We start from the raw sequence: 18,891 nt of genomic DNA on the forward strand, positions 1-18,891 counted from the left end.
GACAAAGTGAGCTTTACAACCAGAAAAGCAAAGTTTGAGTCTCAGAATGTGTTTTTTCAACTAAGGTAGAGGGGATAATGACACTGGTCTCCAAGGCTGTTGGGTACACTGAACTGTCTGTACCATACTTCACACAATGCATGCTACCCAGTGCAATGCACAGTGCACAGACTTTAAAAAGAATCCTCACAGGGGCTGGCGCTGTGGCGTGGCAGGTAAAGCCACCGCCTTCAGTGCCGGGGCACCAGTTTGAGTCCCGGCTACTCCTCTTCTGATCCAGCTCCCTTCTAATGCACCTGGGAAAGCAGTAAAAGATGGCCCAAGTCCTTGGGCCCTGCACCCACGTGGGAGACCCGGAAGAAGCTCCTGGCTCTTGGCTTTGGATCGGCACAGCTCCGAGTGTTGCGGCCAATTGGGGAGTGAACCAGCGGATAGAAGATCTCTCTCTCTCTCTCTCTCTCTCTCTCTCATCTGTGTCTGTGTGTGTGTGTGTGTGTGTGTCAAACTCTGACTTTCAAATAAATAAAGAAATCTTGAAAAAGAAAACACAGGAGCAAGAGGAAAACATTAAAGCATAAGATGAAGAAACTATCAGAGAAATCTAGAATGTGGTATATTTTGTGAAACTACTGGCTGGACTCTTAGTTCTAAAAGTCAATTTCTTGAGAAAAAGGAAAAAGAGAAAAAAGAGAAAATGAGGAGGAAAGGAGGAGAAGGAAAAGGAGAAGGAGAAGTGGGAGAGAAGAGGTGGGAGGTGGGGAGAGGGGGTGGGAGGTGGGGAGAAGGGTGGGAGGGAGGGAGGGAATGGGGGGAGAGAGAGAGGGATTCAGAGAAACCGTAGTAGCTTAAAAATGAGTCAAGAGACAAGATAACCAATATACAAACCTGGATTAGACTATAATTTTTAAAAAGTTTTAAAAATATTCTTGAGGTAGGCACTGTGGTATATCAGGTTAGGCTGCTGCTGGAGATGCATCCTACATCAAAGGTCTGGTTGGGGCCGGTGCTGTGGCACAGTGGGTTAAAGCTCCAGCCTGCAGTGCCAGCATCCCATATGGGCACCAGTTCAAGTCCTGGTTGCTCCACTTCTAATCCAGCTCTCTACTAACGTGTCTGGGAAAGCAGCAGAAGATGGCCCAAGTCCTTGGGTCTCTGCACCCACATGGGAGACCTGGAAGAAGCTCCTGGCTTCGCATCAGCTCAGCTCTGGCCGTTGTGGCCATTTGGAGAGTGAACCAGTGGATGGAAGACCTCTCTCTTTTTGTGTCTTTATCTCTCTCTGTAACTCTGTCTTTCAAATAAATAAATCTTAAAAAAAAAAAAGTGCCGGTTCAAGTCTCAGCTACTCTGCTTCTGATCCAGCTTCTTGCTAATGTACCTGGGAAGGCAGCAGAGAATGGCTCAAGTAGTTGGATCCCTGCCACCCAGGTTGAAGACCCAGACAGAGTCCAAGATTCCTGGCTTTAGTCTGGCCTGGCCCCAACTGTTGTGGTCATTAAGGAGTAAATCAATTTGCCTTTCAAACAAATACATCTTTAAAAATGTATTCTTGGAACAAATGAGGAAATCCAAATACAGACTGCACATTAGATGAACTGGAATTATCAATTCCTTTAAGGGATATTATGATTACATAGAAGAACATCTTCATCTTAAAAGAAACGTATTCCAGTAATAGGCAACATTCCACAGTGGTACATATACTTTCAACAATACACATACTCAAACAAAATGTTAACAAGCTGTGGAATCCAAGTGAAGGGTAAAGAGTATTTAATCTTTCAACATTTCTGTATGTGTGAACATCTCCATAATAAAAAATTGGGAAGATATTATTAAAACACAAATGTCTCTTCTCAGAGAACAAACCTTACCCAAAGACTTTATAAATCCCAAGTCAATGATCACTAGCCTAGCTCACCTTTACCAGAGTGTTAAAGTACTGGGATAACCTAAAACTGCAACGCCATGGATTGAGCAGATGTTTAAGTCTTAATGTTAAGGGTTGATGGATTAAGGGTGGAGACTTGATAGTCTGGTGGGAAGTCTGGAAGTCACTGGAAGCTTGCCCTCAGAAGGTAGTTCTCACCAGAGTTAGTGATTTAAGCTGAGTTGAGCCTAGTTTCTTTTTCTGCTTTCTGGCTTACCATGTTATGTTATTCCTCCGCACCTGCTCTGTACCCCCGCCAGACCAATGGAGCCATCTGATTCTCAACAGTGAAGCTTTAAATTGTAAGCTAAAATAAACCTTTGCCTTCCCAACAAGCTCCTCTCAGGTATTCCAGTTCAAATAACAAGAAACTGAATAATACATGCAAGAACAAATATTGGTCACTTATGTATATCAGTCCTTTATCTAAAACAGAAGCTTTGACATTAAAACACAAAGAAATGAAATGGCTACAAAGAATCCAAATAACCAGTTCAAATTCCTTTGAAGCACAGCACATTCACAAAAATGAGTGCATGTTACAATGGAGACATCCACATATGTTCCATGGAGCACACTGTACTAATATCAATTTCTAATACTTTGCCTTGGTTCTAAGTCGAGCAAGCAGACACAGTGTGGCAGTGTAGCCTAATTTACTAGAACTGAAAAATGTGAAGTCCAGGTCAATCCTTAGCTTATAAAAGCACTCACTGCCTTGCTTTGTTGTGTGTATACTTCAGTTATGATATTTTACTATAGTTTACTGGGGAAACTGGGTACATGAGCCTTTCCTATACAGTATTCAGCAAACTCCTGTAAATCTGAAAGAACTATAAAATGAAACAAAAAACACATTATAGATCTGTTCTAGTGTTACTCAGTTCAAACACATCCCTAACTTGCTCCTTAAACCCATCCCAAAACCAACCAACCAAAAGATCACTTTCCTTCAAAAGAGCCCTTCACAATTCTAAGAATGGTCAATTCTTAATGCTGTTAAAGTACTAAGAGATATTAAGAAATGTTTACCTCTCTTGCAAATAATGCCTCCTCCTCAGACCGCTTAATTTTCAACACTGCCCCCTGTCACCTCACACCAGAGTGAAACCCAAAATCTCATTTGTTTTTGTCTTCCGGGTTCACATCAAGAAATGCAGGTGGGGACCACTGTTGTAGCACAGAGGGTAAAGCTGCCACCTGGGGTACCAGCCTGTATGCAATACTGACACCAATTTAAGACCCTACTACTCTACTTCCTATGCAACTCCTTGCTAATGTGCCTGGGAAAGCGGAAGATGATGACCCAAGTCCTTGGGCCTCTGTAGCCATGGGGGAGCCCAGGAAGAAGCTCCAGTCTCCTGGCTTTGGACTGGCCCAGCTCCTGCCATTGTGGCCATTTGGGAAGTAAACTAGCAGATGGAAGATCTCTCTCTCTCACTCTCTCACTGTGCCTCTCCTTTTCTTTCTGTAACTCAGCCTCCTTTCAAATACATACATAAATCTTTAAGAACAAAAAAGAAAGATTGCAGATGAAGTGGGCCCCCGTTTTCTCTCACTGCAGCCAGTTCCAAAAAGCTCAACTCATTCAGGTTGCCAGCAGTTAACAGCTGCGGAAAGGAGCAGCCCTGCCATTCATCTTCCCACACCTGCTGTTCTTCTTGCGTTCTGAGCCTGAACAGTAACTAGCAGCCTGGTAAGTGCCTCTCAGGTTCATCAAAGGAGGCAGGACAAGTCTGTGGTTTTTCTCAAGAATGAATGAGCATTTGCACCTTTTTGCTCCTGAGATGAAGCTAAAAGGAAGTCAGAAATCCAGAATTCCACGCTTTCCAAGAGAATCCTGGACAACAGACCCTTCTGCTGGGGCTGGAACCAGAAGCATTAGCTGCAAAATCTCTCACTCCAGCTGCTCCCTCCTGCCCCCAGATCCCAGTCAGGCTAATGCTTACAACTTAAAAGAGCCAAAGGCCTGGATGTGGAGGGTAGGTTAAGATGTGTTTCCCAGGCTGACAGCTAGTCCTCTATCTGTAGGCAAGACTTAATTCTGGGTGCTGACTGTGCACTGCGGTATAGCAGAGGTCACTGCATGAAAACAGCACACAAAAAACAGTACTGAGAGGCCAATACAGTATAAGAGTGACTGAGTTTGTACTTTTTTTTTAAGATTCAACATCTGGTTTTCATTTTACCTGAATGCGTGCCCTTTGCATTAATTATTATTATTATTTTTTTTTTTTGACAGGCAGAGTGGACAGTGAGAGAGAGAGACAGAAAGGTCTTCCTTTTGCCGTTGGTTCACCCTCCAATGGCTGCCATGGCTGGCATGCTGCGGCCGGCACACCGTGCTGATCCGAAGGCAGGAGCCAGGTGCTTCTCCTGGTCTCCCATGGGGTGCAGGGCCCAAGCACTTGGGCCATCCTTCACTGCACTCCCGGGCCACAGCAGAGAGCTGGCCTGGAAGAGGAGCAACCAGGACAGAACCGGTGCTAGAACCTGGTATGCCGGCGCCGCTAGGCGGAGGATTAGCCTATTGAGCCGCGGCATCGGCTGCATTAATTATTTTTAGAGGAGTCTTGAAAATACTTGTATCAAACATTTGCCCAACATTGTCTGAATTTTTCAGGCAAGGAAATACCTTTTGCATACAACTTAAGTAGAACACAAAACACCCATTACATACAGATATGGGGGGGTCTTCAAGAAGTTAATGGAAAATGTATTATGAGAAATAGTGTGTACTGATTTCAAATTTCTTTTGCACCAAAATAAGCCTTTTCGTTTCATTTTGCCATGAACTTTATGAGTTCCCTTCTACATGTTTTACAGCTGTGCTCATGGAAAGATGGAGGAAAGCACAGGCACCAAAGCACCAACAATGGCACAAATGCAAGGATGTAATTAACCATATATTCAATATTTCAATCTTTTAAAAAATTTTCAATGTACTTGAAAGAGAAACAGAGTTAGAGACAGGCAGGGAGAGACACACAGAGAGAGAGAGAGAGAGAGAGAGAGAGAGAGAGAACACACGCACAAGAGCCAGCAAGCAAACTCCATCAGCTGGCTCACTCCCCAGATGCCCGTGATGGCCACTGGCAAGAACTAAGGCTGGGTAGGAGTCGGGCACTCAGTCCAGGTCTCCCATGTGGGTAGAGGAACCCAGCCACTAAAGTTGTCACCACTTTCTGCATTATCAGGAAGCTGGACTCAGGAGACGGATCTGGGACTCAAACCCAGGTACTCCAATGTAGCAACATGCATCCTAACCACTAGGCCCAATGGCCACTCCGATCTTTTTACAGTGACCACACACTGCCCATTTACAATCAGACCCACACTGAGGTGAAAAGGCCCTCTACTGAGCAGATCAACCCCATCTGGACTCCACTGGAGATGAGAAAAAGAGCAAACCTTGCTAGCCGTAACAGTAGTGCCAGGCCAGGCAGCAAAGGCTGAAGGCATGCCAGTAAAGACACTGAAATCTTAGTTCATAAAATCCCAAAGCTGACATTCAGAATGGTACCCATAAACCTCCCAGTAAACAAAGTATGTAAATAAATATGCAAACTGTGGGCTCCTGCAACACTGTTTCCCAGTGCAGCACCAGCAGGATCTGTACATTAGTGCGAATACAGGCTTCAATATGAAGGTGCCAACAAGCACCCAGAGGGAGCCTAAACTCAATCACTTCATTTAATTACAGTAAGTTAGAATGTACTGCTGTCCCACCACTCTTTAAAATAATGCTAAAGTAATATTTAACTGGACAAAATCTCATCCTACCACTAGGCTGTAATGCACACAGTGCAAAACACAATGTTCTAAGAATGTTTTGGCAATTTAATCAAGCAACAGTTTTTCATGTTAAAATCTCCATTACTCTGTTTGATGAGAAAAGACAAGGGTCAGCTCAAAAAATGTAACATCTTCAAATATCTATATGAGGTTATCCTATAGTCCAGAGACAAGAATGCCCCTAATCCTCACTGGCCGGTATGCACAGTGTAGATTCCCACACTGTCATGGAGACCACACAGAGGGGAAGGCAGAGAAGATCTTTCCAGGTAACTGAGTGGTATGTCTAAGAGAAGTTGAGCTACTGTTCACCTGGACAGACCCCAGATTTCGGGAAAATTATGACTTGATTTTAAAATATCCCAAATCCTCAAGGCTGCTGCTAGCTAACTCCAGAATCTGTGAAATAGGATGTTGTCTCCTATTCATGATTAGACAAGTTAGGAGCATTCTTAAGAGCACACTAAATTTTCATATAAAAATAACTTGAAGTTATGTGGATTTAGTTCATTAAAATTTACAGCTTTTTTTAAAAAAATTTACATGTGTGCCCATGCATACATGTACAGGCATACACAGGGGCTCACAAACACACTTACCTTTTGTCTGAGTTAAGTTCTCCTCTTTCCCATCTAAAGCTGCACAGTAAATCCTCATGTGACCATTTCAAGAACTATTTTTTGCTACTAAATTTTGCCAACAATCTGCTCAGCAGTCTAGCAGATGTTTCTGTTTTCCAACCTCTGGGAACTTGGCTTGATCTGTTTTCTTCCCCCATGTTAAAAATAAAATAAATGGCACAAACGTGGCCTAATACCCTAGAGAAGCGTTCCCATCCCACAAGTGCACCCTCCCTGCTCATGTGACCTCCAGGATCCCTTCCCGAATCCTTCCCTTTCCATTAGAGAAGATGTTTCCAATTATGGCCCATTCTGTTGCCAAGGATGACATCACTCAGATTTTTTTGCTTTAAAAGAAAATGCTACTGACTCTTAGTTACTTGGGGACCATCTGCAACAATTTAGGCCAACTAGTCTGCTGCTGGACCTATGAACTCGCAGTGTCATGTGAGGGCAATTTGTTCAAGGGATCACTTCTCCAAACAGAATCATACTCTTTCATTGTTGGGGTTGGGAAGATGTCTTTTATCTAATGAGCTCTTTAAAAACATGCATGATCCAACCTTACCTCAGTGACATCCATAACCTTGATGGCCGCCAACTGACCCGTTTTAACATGTCGACCCTGAAGAACAGAGGGAAAAAACGATCAATAGGCACCAATGTTTCTGCACAATCATTACAACAGAATGGCTTAAGTTTTCAACAAATTATATCCCTTCTATGTTTTCTTCTTATTAACAAAAAGTTATAATGTAATAGTCTTCTCTCCAACAGAACAAGATAGCTTGTAGTACCAATGAACAATTAATAAACAAAACAATTAGAATAAATGAACTGATAAAGCATCAATTGATTCCTTCTTTCTCAGGTTTAATTTACATTTCATTATCTCCAAACAAGTTAAATAACACTTTCTTTCTTCTATACATCAGGTTGACCACCCTTTCTTTCTTAACATACCATGTGGGAAACAAACGAACACCCAAAAGCCCCTCTACATATTTATTTTTGTCAAAACAGATTAACAGTAATTTTCCCCTAGGCCCTAGCAATACCCATTATTTGATGTCACAACAAGAGTTATACTGACAGTCTTCCTTGGAGCTTTCTGCAGTCCCAAGGGAGGGAGGTTGGACTATAACCCAGAATAAAGGGAGGATACAAAGAGCTTTGGGGATAGCTTTCTTGCAGCTATATTCTAACTCCTGACCCAGGACCTAAAAATGTGTGTCTCATTGTATTTCAGACAAATAGGTATCACTCTCCTCTCACCCAGATGAGGAACACTGAATTTAATTACCATCAGTCTCTCTATCTACTCTTTACAATGCCCTGCTGGTCACTTCTCAGACCAGTAACAGAACAATGCAGATATTCTAAACATGATTTACTTAGGACTCAGTGGAAAATGACTCTTTTCCAACAAATGAAGAACAGAAACAATGCCCTATATTTTTGAAAACCCTGTCTCTCCTGTGGTTTCATGATTAACGCTAGTGCACTTCAGTGTGTTCAGTGCTTCAAATCTGCGGAAAGATCTCCACTTATTCTAGATCTTCGAGCAACTTCATCTGCGATGTTCCTGAATCCAAGCTGAACTTAAAAGGATCTAGTATTAAGTATTCTTCTGATATTTCTATGTAAGGAATACAAAGATCATCGATCCTTAGCACCTCATCAGCCTTCAAATTTGTTATTCTTCTTGCATTAGGTCTGTTCCCAAATTCCTGCGCAACTGTCTGGTGCAAAATAACCAAGTGATTGGAGAAAATGCCACACAAGTGTGCTGGCTCTCCTTTTCAAGAGGGTAAGGACACTTGCAGGGTAAAATCTGTGGGAGAAGATATCTGACATGGTAACACACCAGACCCCTGCAGATCAAGAAAATCATAGGTCTTTGAAGAAGTCCCTCCAGATGTTTATACAGTGGTATCAAGCTTTTGTTTCAAACAAGTCTTAAGATAAAGACACAAGAAGCAACTGGAAAATGATCTGTGCAACATCCCCCTACGCCTTCCACTCAACACGAAGTATGCATTCTTAAGACTTAGCACTTGGACAGTGGCATAGAGTTGAGTTTTTTTTAATTCATTCAGCATCTGCTTAATACAGAGTGTGAATTTCCCTTACTAAGGGATTATAGAATCAGGGCCCAATAACTAATTGATTATTTTAGTGGAGGCCAGATTAAAGATATTAATCTTCTTTATCACATGCTAGTCTCCAAACTGGTCCATTTTACATTTAAATTTAAGTCAGAAAATCTTTGAAGAATTGTGCCTCCTCCTTTCCAGGAAACAAAATGCTGCACTGGAAGAAATGATTCTGGGATTCAGGCAGCCTCGACTGGGTCTGCCTCTAACCGCACATGGGAAAGCTGCTGAATCGCTGTGAGCTTCTTAAGACTGCAGTGAGACCCAATGTGTTCAGAAGCTCTGCACCTGGCAGCTACAGGCGAGGTCCAGAGAGTACCTGAAGCCTGGCTTTCGCGACAGGTGCACAGCAGCCTCTCCACTGAGCTTCCTCATTGTTCCGCCCCATCAGAGGGCCGTGCTCATTTCCTGACCCCTTCTCCCTAATTCAGACTGCAACTACCTTAAATCTAGTCAATTTAGGTCCATTTGTAACTTTTTAATAAACTTTTTTTCTTTAAGATTTATTTATTTATTTTGAAAGTCAGAATTAGAGAGAAGGGGAAGAGAGAGGTAGGGGAAGAGGGGGAGGGGGAGAGAGAGAGAATTTTCCATCCACTGGCTCATTCCTCAGGTGGCTACAATGGTCAGTGCTGGGCCAGGCCAAAGTCAGGAGCCAGGAGCTTCATCTGGGTCTCCCACATGGGTAGCAGGGGCCTAAGCACTTGGGCCAGCCTCTGTTGCTTTCCCAGGCGCATTAGCAGGGAGATGGATTGCAAGTGGAACAGCCAGGACATGAGTAAGTGCCCATATGGGTTGCCCGCGCCACAGGCGGTAGCTTAGTTCATTATGTCAGAACACTGGTCCCCATTCATAACTTTTGAAAGGCATGGCCAATATGAAAGGAGGTAGCAGTCTGAAGTCATCTACTTTTCTAATTATTTAGAAGGAACAAAAAAGCAAACATCGAAATTTGAAACAGAAGTAGTAATTATCTGCTGAGATGGGTCATCTTTGTGTAAAGGAATCACAAGGGCCAGCAAAATAGCCTGAAAAGAAAAACTAAAGCTAGGGTTCAATGTACTGAGTGCTGATAATGTATACAATCATGCATTAAGAAGGTTACATCCAGAGTTTTTATAAGGATTAAAAACGTGTTGTGATTTACTCCACACTACCCAAGAAACAGTATATTGACTTCTCCTTCGGGTTGGGCTACAAGATTAAATCTGCAAAAGTTAGGTGCCCACCTCCAAGGCAGGCCCTACCAGCACCTCTCATGGCATCCCTTGAGCTGTATCACACGTGACCCTCCTTCACACTGCTTGAAGACTATTCAAAGAAGAAATGCCAAAGGCATAAATGGATCATACTGTTCTGAGATTGAAAGCACAGAGGAACAGGTGCTGCTCACCAAAGTTGGAGGCTGGATATTTATGGTACCACCCCTTTTTGACCTGTTCAAAAATACAATACAGGTGAACTATACCATACAGGGTCACTAAGGCACCTTACTAGTGCATGCAGAGATTATGAACTTAATATTAACAGGGTCTTCCTCTTTTTAATGTTTTACTTATTTTATTTATTTGAAAGGCAGAGAGACCTCTCATCTGCTGGCTCACTCTCCAAAGCCAGATATTCACGTGTATTTTCTCAAGAGATCCAGGAAAACCTTAAAAAGGCAAGAAAATGATTTTCTATCCTACTCTACCGATGAGCGCTTTGACTGAATCTTAGTATTAAGTTCTCTGCCCAAGGTACAATGGTAGCAGAATCCCCAATCCAAGATGATTATATTATGTTAAGATGCAAATGATGGACTTCCACTGTTTCTACCAAATACTGTCAAATTCCTGCTATCAAAATGTGCTGTTTTTAAACAACTTATCCCCCACCCGGTGCTATCAAAAGCTTAGCAGACATAGCAAAATTCAGAATTAAATTTCCTACTCTAATCAATATCATTCTGTGCAAAGTCTGACAGGCTCATATTAATCAGAATTTCCCTGACTGGTACTGCAATTTTATGGGTTTTGATTCATATTTAGTCTTTAATAAATTTTAGGAAAAAGAATATTTCTTTTTTAAAAATACAAAACTTAAACTGTTCTTAGCAGAGGTTCAAACTAAGGAAAATGGCCTAACTTTCAACCCTCCTTCATGTTTCTAAACAAGCCAAAATAACCCCCTTGCATTTGCAAACATGCAATACACTTATAACAAATGCTCTAAGAAAAATCACATTTAGAGTGAGAAGGAAACAACATTCAAGGGAAGCTTTTAAAGATACAATGTTCCTATCTTCCTAAATTTTCTACTATTACAAGTCCCAGATAACTAATACATGCTGCATAATCTTTACCTAAACTCCAATAAGTCTATTAAAATACATTTGACAGCCAGTATTGGTGGCACAGTGGGTTAAGCCACCACCTGCACTGCCAGTATCCCATATCAGAGTGCCGATTTGTACCCAGGCTACTCCACTTCTGATCCAGCTCCCTGCTAATGTGCCTGGGAAAACAGTAGTTGATGGCCCAAGTGCTTTGGTCCCTGCCGCCCACGTGAGAAGCCCTGATGGAATTATGGGCTCTTGGATTCAACCCGGCCCAGCCCCAGCCTTTGTGGCCATCTGAGGAATGAACCAGTGGACAGGAGACATCTGTGCCACCCTACCACCACTTATCTTTTCGAATAAATGAATCTTTAAATATGTGTGTGCTGTGTGAGTATATTTGATGATTAATCTGCTGTTCTTTCACGTTAAGAGGAAATGGGGATGGGTTTACAAATGAATCCAAGAAATGAAAGGCTGAACCCTTAACTTAGGGCTCCAATACTCAGAGACAGTTTTGCAGCTGTACAATACCAACTGCTTTGGCAAAAAGTTTGACCCCTCCTCTCCAGCCTTCTCCTGTACATTTCTGCCGTTCCACAACAGCTCCACGTCACAGCTGAATAAGAAAAGGCACTGACTGTTCATAGTGCTTTCCACCCAAATCTTGCATTGTTCACAGAATCACAAAGCTTTTGTACACACAGAATATTACAGAAGGAAATTCTACTAGAAATAGCAAACAGTTTCTCCTTCGCTCAGCAGCCTCCACTCCAACAAGCACAGCCCTTGTGACCCAGAGAGCAGTGCAGTCTGGAGACATGGTTGTAGAAACAAGACAGAGACACCAGGATGACTCCACTCCTAGGACATACACCAAACACACATACAGTATCATTTACTCTTCCTATGAAGATATTTCAAAATTTTCATAGAAAATAGTTTTAGGGCCTGGTGTTGTGGCCAACAGGTTGGGCCACATCCTATATGGATACCGGTTTGGGTCCTGGTTGTTCTGCTTCTCAACCAGCTCCCAGCTAATGCACCTGAGAAAGCAGCAGAAGTTGGCCCAAGTTCTTGAACCCCAGCCACCAACCTAGGAGACCCAGATGAGGCTCCTGACTATTGGCTTCAGCCTGGTCAAGCCCCAGCTGCTGCAGCCATTTGGGGAATGAACCAGTAGATGGAAGATCTCTGTTTCTCTAACTCTGCCTTTCAAATAAATAAATGAGTAAATTTTTAAAAAAAATTTTACTTGAAAGAGTTAGAGTGAGGTAGAAACAGATGGAGAGGTCTTCCATCCAGCGCCCATATGAGATGCTGGCACTGCAGGCCTGGGCTTTAATCCGCTGCACCACAGTGCTGGGCCCAGTAAGTGAATCTTTAAAAAAAAAAAAAAGGGGGGGGGGGAAGGCTGGCACTGTGGCATAGTAGGTTAAACGTTAAACATCCGCCTGTAGTGCTGGCATCCCATATGGGCACTGGTTTGAGTCCCAGCTGCTCCACTTACAATCCAGCTCCCTACTGATGGCCTGAGAAAGCAGTAGAAGATGGCCCAAGTGCTTGGACCCCTGCACCCCTGTGGGAGACCTGGAAGAATCTCCTGGCTCTGGATCGGCCCAGCTCTGGCCATTGCAGCCATTTGGGGCATGAACCAGTGGATGGAAGACCTTTTTCTCTCGGCTTTTCCCTCTGTCTGAAACTCTGCCTCTCAAGTAAATAAATAGAAGGGAGGGAGGGAGGGAGGGAGGGAATGAATGAATTCAGTTTTTAAAAGGCTTATTTTGATGCAAAAAAAATTTAAAGTTATGAATGTGAAGTCTTCAAAAAGTTCATGGAAATGTATACTATGAAGAAAACCATGCATGGGTTCCAAATTTTATTTCAAAAATAAGCTTATCTTTTAATCCTGTGTTAACGTTTTGAAGCAATCTATACAGCCCAACAAAAGTATCATCGTTTCATAGATGAAAAACAAAAGTTTACAGAGTTGAGTTAGCCAGCTCAAGATTCACACGGTGACTTGCTCCCTATACTAGGCTGTGCACTTTAAAATAGAAAGGACCACAACTATCCTATATAACTAATTTATGTTACATAGAAACTTCCAAGTACACTACGCTACAACATAAATACTGTAATTGACTATAAACAGACATAGCAATGAAGTCAACAACAATGAAAACAAATTTCCAATGCCTGGCCGTTTCCTCCTGTGATAAGCAAGAGGGCATCCCATAGGAATTCCTGTGGAAACCTGAGGGCATATGCCAGTACATTCAGAGACACTCATCCATGGCTTTCTTCTTTTGCCTGGCCCCACCTGTACCTCACCAGAAGTTTTCTTCCAAAAAATACTGGCGATAAAAATGTTTCCTTTCTTTCCAGTGAATTTAATCTGAAACAAAGACTTCAGAGATTAACTGCCTGGAATTGGCATTATATTTAGTTAGTATTAAAACCTTTATGAATGCAAACAAGAGTAAGCTGAAGACTGTTTTAAACCAATACCCAGGACATGTGCTACGCTGCCAAGGGGATAAAACATGGCACCTGCCTTCAAGGAGCCTATGATTTCAATGGGTGTTGCTCCACTTTAACAGCAAGTACAAAACAGCTGCTATGGGAGCTTCCACTGTGGGGCCGGCATTGTGGTCCAGCAGGTTAAGCCACCACCTGCAACACAGGCATCCTGTTCAAGTCCTGGTTGCTTCACTTCTGATCCAGCTCCCTACTAACACATCTGGGGAAACAGCAGAAGACAACAGCCCAGGTTCTTGGGGCCCCACCACAGATGTGGGAGACAAGGGAATTCTAGGCTCCTGGCTGGCTTTAGCCTGGCTCAGCTCTGACTGTTGCAAACATTTGAGGAGTGAACCTGTAGATGGAAGATCAAGATTCTCTCCCCCGACCCTTCTCCTCCCTCTCTGTGACTCTGCTTTTCAAACAAATAAATACATCTTTATAAGCAGGGGAAGGAGTTATCACTATGGGGCTGGTGATGCAGATCCATCCCGGGAGCTGCAGCTGGCCCTTTAAGGATTGCCTAGAGGCTTTTCAAGATCAAAGGATACCACATGGGTTCCTCAAGACTAAACTGCCTACAGGGGACAGCTATGCAGGTAGCAACAGGTCAGGACAAAGGGGAGAAAGCAATGACTCATCCAGGACCAGAAGCTGTGACACAAAATCACGTCACTTCTCTGCGGACAAGCAAGAACAGGAAGAGTTTATTCTGCACACTGCACCTGAACAAGAGCAGGAAGAGGGGACTCCGTCATGGAGTTGCAGTGTGCTGCTGCCGAAAGCACATGCCAGGCTGCTTCTCATTTCCAACCAACCGAGAAGTCCAAGTTCTGCATCTTTGCACTTGACTTTTATTTTATTAGACTGCATACTTGACTTTTTAACGATATTTTGTTGGCTTGGTGGGTGTTAATATTTTGAATTTAAAAGATTACTGGGAGGAAATGATATTTTTCTATTAAGCAAATCAAATTCAGCAAGAAAAATAAAATCATTTTACCAGTGTTGTGCAGACTCCCAGGCTCTAGCACAGACTTAAGATGAGAACTACAGATATACAGTGAGTACAGCGGTGAAAGCAAAGTTTCAAATAGACGTCTGGTGGTTTCCTAAGCACTCCGAAGTGTGGGGCTCACTTCTCCCAGACTGTATGAAAAGGATCAAACTGCAGTTCTCTTTTCTCTTTTGTACTATATAATATTTATTACAATAATGTATGCACCTTACTATTTCAGTTGGAGATTTGGTATGTGAAGGTTAGATTCCTAACAAGTAAATTCTAGTATCAACTGTATTTTCCAACAAACACATTAAATTATATCCAGAAATGTTCAATAGCTCAAAGGATAGGCAAGCCAAATTCAACAACAACAGGTGACTTTACAGTTGAGAAAGGAAGCCCCCAGAGCCAGAGGAAAACATGCATGGTAGCTAAGCTAAACTGAGTTTGTCAGTTCTCTCCCCCAGAATGTCTCATACACACCACTCACAGTCTACCGTGAGCATTCGCGCTATCCACTCCCCTTTATTAGTTTCTCTAATTTTACAGAAAACATGGAGCTGAACAACCATGTGGTGGATGGCAGGAGTCCAGTACTGGGCAATCCTCTGACCAACCTTCCCAGCCACCCCAAGCAAAGACCAGCTTAACTGGCTCCGTACTGGAAACACCAAAACCACAGCCCTCGCTTTTTTCCAGGAAGTGTCTGAGAAACCTCCAAAATTACCAAAAGGGGAAGGGACATTAGCCAGACAGCACTCCAATGAGCCATCAAACACAAGGAATCATGTAGTTAACTTGGGACAGACAGCCCAGGGCACTTCAGAAAACATCTTAGTCCTCTAAACACCTTCCTGCAAGAGAGCAAGAATAAGGCAACGTGATCCTACTGACCCATACGCTGTCCTCATCACCCTCCTCCAAAGGCCAGAGCAAGCCTGAGGTGAGCAGGCTCTATTGAGCACATTTCATCCTTGGAACTACTATTTCCTATTTTAATCAGTATCTGCTTATCTGTTTCCTCCTGCCCTACCGTAACGAGGGTTTTGGATGAACAGGTAGACAAATAATGCAAAGGAATATGTCTATTAGATCAGTCAAAGCTTGGTATTTAATAAAAAGACAGCACTTTTGTTCCCTAAAAAGTTTAAGATTAAAGAGAATTTTGCCATCCCAAAGTCAAAGCTTTCTCATCTGGAACAAAATTCCCCTTAGAAAACACTACACCTCCATTCCAAGGAATATGTAGACCTCTGTGAAGAATGAAACAGTCAAAACAAACAACATGGTTAAGACTTTACCTGCCTAATGCCACCACCCACTCCCCAATCAGTGAGTCATTCTGCATAGCTTAATTAACAAATAACTATAAGTAAAACAAATTATACACCAGGAAGCCAGGAGCTTCTTCAGGGTCTCCCACGTGGGTGCAGAACCAAGTGCACTTGGGTCATCTTCCACTGCTTTCCCAGGTGCATCAGCAGCAAGCTGGATCGAAAGTGGAGCAGCCAGGTCTTGAGTCAGAACCCATATGGGATATTGGTGCCGCAGAAGGCAGCTTTACCCACCACGCCACAGCACCTATCCCCTAAAGATGGCTCGGAGAAATCATTATGAACACCAATTCCTATCCAGTCCTTGCAATTAAATGACAGCCTCAGTGAATACTACATCAGACAGTGGTATTCTACTAACAAAGAGAAGGTCCAGCTACCTGGTTCCTGTATACTATTTGTACTATCTCCCATAGTCATGTTCTAGAACAGACTGGGGAATGGGCAGGCAGCAACAGGTTCCAGTTAGACCATGCACTGTTATGTTAGAGAACCTGAGACAACTTTGATAAACACGTAACAAAAAGAAATCCTGCCATGAGAGTTTATGAGCAATTCCTTCAAAGGTAGGAGGGTCTGGGCTGCAGGTCAGGTGGGAAGAAAGGGCAGCTGCTTTCTAAAGCTACCTGGGATAAAGCTTCACTAAATGGACAAATGTCCTTTCCGAGGGGTGAAACAGTCCCATGGCCTGGGCTACAACAGTAAGTGTGAGGAACTGGCAAACCAGAAAGCATCCATCGTGCAGGGTCCAGGAAATACAAGGAAGGACATGGGATTAACACAACCATTCTTCAACAGAAGAGAAGGCACTACAAGTATTCATAGCAAAACACCTGAAACTATGCAGAGTTCAGATTCTGCAGGCAGCTGTCACATCTACATATGCTCAACAGCCTTTTCCTCTACTCACTTGAAAAGCCAACTTCAGATGCAACAATCAATCTAAAATAGCAAAAACAAGTTCAAGAGCACAACAGACTACCAAGTCTTTACTACAAGCAAACTTATATATAAAGTTATTCTTATATTGTAGCCAATAAGAGACATAGCATGATATTCAACAGTTAAGTAATCAGTTAATCTGGAAATGCTAAACCGGAAATTAGGTCATGTGATGCTGCCAAGACACATTCAGAACAAACACTGTACTCCTGATAAATGACAACCAGCTGACTAACGATAAGGGAACTCCTCCTAGGCTGCAATCCACTGGACTGGGCCTTCTGACTGACCAGCTGGGACATGCACATTAAACCGGAAAAACAACAGGCAAGGGCCAAACCACACCAAGCACGGTGAAGCCAGAGCAGGTGCCAGCACCGGAGCCTGAGTCCTGTGACTCCGTGTGACTCAAGAAAGCATCACACACAAGATAACCAGCTCATTTAGTGAAAAGCTTGTATGAGGGAACTACAGAAAGTCTGTGGAAAATGGCATTCATGGTAAGCTTAAATTGGTGCAAAAATTTTAAAATACACAATTTCTATTAGTTTTTGAGGTATTCTCATATAACAGCTAACCATTTATCCAGAACAAAAGACAAAACATGGAACTGTTGGGGTTCCCTTCCTCCCTCAGCAAGAAGTTTCCCTGTATTTCCTCCTTATGACTTCACAGTGCACTTGATTTTTTTATAAATGTAGATTTTTTTAAAATAAGATTTATTTATTTATTTATTTGAAAGAGTTACACAGAGAGAGAAGGAAAGGCAGAGAGAGAGGTCTTCCATCCGCTAGTTCACTCCCCAACTGGCTGCAATGGCCGGAGCCAGAAGCCAGGAGCTTCTCCCGGGTCTCGAATGTGGGTGCAGGGGCCAAAGGATTTGGGCCATCTCTACTGCTCTCCCAGGCCATAGCAGAGAGCTGGATCAGAAGTGGAACAGTCAGGACTCAAACTGGTGCCCATATGGGATGCCAGCACTGCAGGCAGCAGCTTAACCCGCTATGCTACAGGCCGGCCCCAGTGCACTTGATTTTTTTTATAATTATATCCACAGCACAATTCCATTATTAAAATATAACATGTGGCATCACAAAGCACTCAAACTGAACTATTCTCGTTGGCTTAGAGAAAAAAATTTCAAAGTTTCAGACATAAATCAAAAGGCAAGAGATTAAGTGATGAGAAGCATTCAGACTCCATTCTGGGCTCCTGATCCACCCATAGTCTCTTCCTGCTCACTACCAACCCAACCTTCAATTAAGGCTTTCAAATTGTTCCCTACTCAGCACATCAAGAGCCAGCTCTAAATAACACTGTCCTTGAACCTGGGTGTATTTATACCATTCACATAAGGCAGACTTGAGGCAGCTCTGCATCTCCTTGCACTCTGAATCCAGGCATCACCAGGCTCCTGAACCAGGTCTGCAGTGCTGAAGGTCCCAGCACGGTGGAGAGGACACAAGCTCTCCCCACACAAGGTCCCTGAGGGTACTGTTCGCTTTCTTTCAGGTATTCACCCAAAGTCTGTATGCAACTCCTTAATTTGCCTATTTTGAATTTCATGTGATATTTTATTCATTATAATTAATTTTATCATTCCTCCTTTGTAAAAAAGAGCGGGCCCACTTGGTTTTGAGGTTCCATGTGACAGTATCTCTTGCCAGAAGTAATGCCCTTGTGTCGTTAGCTCATTTGTGATAAGATTATCATGCAAACTCAAACCATGTCCACCTAAAATTTAACTTAGGGGGCCCGCATTGTAAACAAGTTAAACCACAGTTTTCAATGTCGTCATCCCACATCTGAGACCAGTCTGACTGCCAGCTGCTCTGCTTGTGATGCAGCTCCCTGCCAATGTGCCCGGGAAGGCAGCAGCTGATGGCCCAGTGCTTTGGCCTCTTGCCACCCAGGTGGGAGACCTGGACTGAGTTCCAGACTCCTAGCTTCAGCCTGGACCAGCCCCTGCATTTGCGGCCATGTGGGGAGTGAACCAGGGAATGAGAGCTCTCTCTCTCTCCCTGTCCTTCTGCTTTTCAAATAAATAAGTCTTTAGAAAAATGAAACAAAATTTAATCTAGTCAAGATGGGGGAACACATGATGTCTTGAAAGATATTTCCATACCAAACAGAGAGATAAGGAGACCTCTTGCGTCAACAACGGAAAGAGAAAACCCCCTCCACAGCACCTTTGTCAAAATGTAAGTAACCACACAGTTTCCCTCAACTCAACATTACATAATCATTTCTTTTTTGGTGGTACACACCCTGTAC

At 43.0% G+C, this 18,891-nt stretch overlaps 1 protein-coding gene across 50 annotated transcripts in view; it reads right to left on the reverse strand.

Moving 5' to 3' along the window:
• Positions 1 to 18,891, reverse strand: part of MAP4K4 (mitogen-activated protein kinase kinase kinase kinase 4) — a 185,394-nt gene that overhangs the window by 87,033 nt on the left and 79,470 nt on the right. For all 50 annotated transcript variants that reach the window (XM_089327465.1, XM_051835407.3, XM_051835298.3 and 47 more), the window contains one exon: positions 6,914 to 6,970. In XM_089327465.1, coding sequence (XP_089183591.1) covers positions 6,914 to 6,970 — 57 coding nt within the window. Of the gene's footprint in view, positions 1 to 6,913; positions 6,971 to 18,891 lie in introns of those variants that run through there.

This window comes from Oryctolagus cuniculus, chromosome 2 (assembly GCF_051225735.1).
Source record: "Oryctolagus cuniculus isolate XC-2025 breed Fujian yellow rabbit chromosome 2, ASM5122573v1, whole genome shotgun sequence".
Lineage (NCBI taxonomy): Eukaryota > Metazoa > Chordata > Mammalia > Lagomorpha > Leporidae > Oryctolagus > Oryctolagus cuniculus.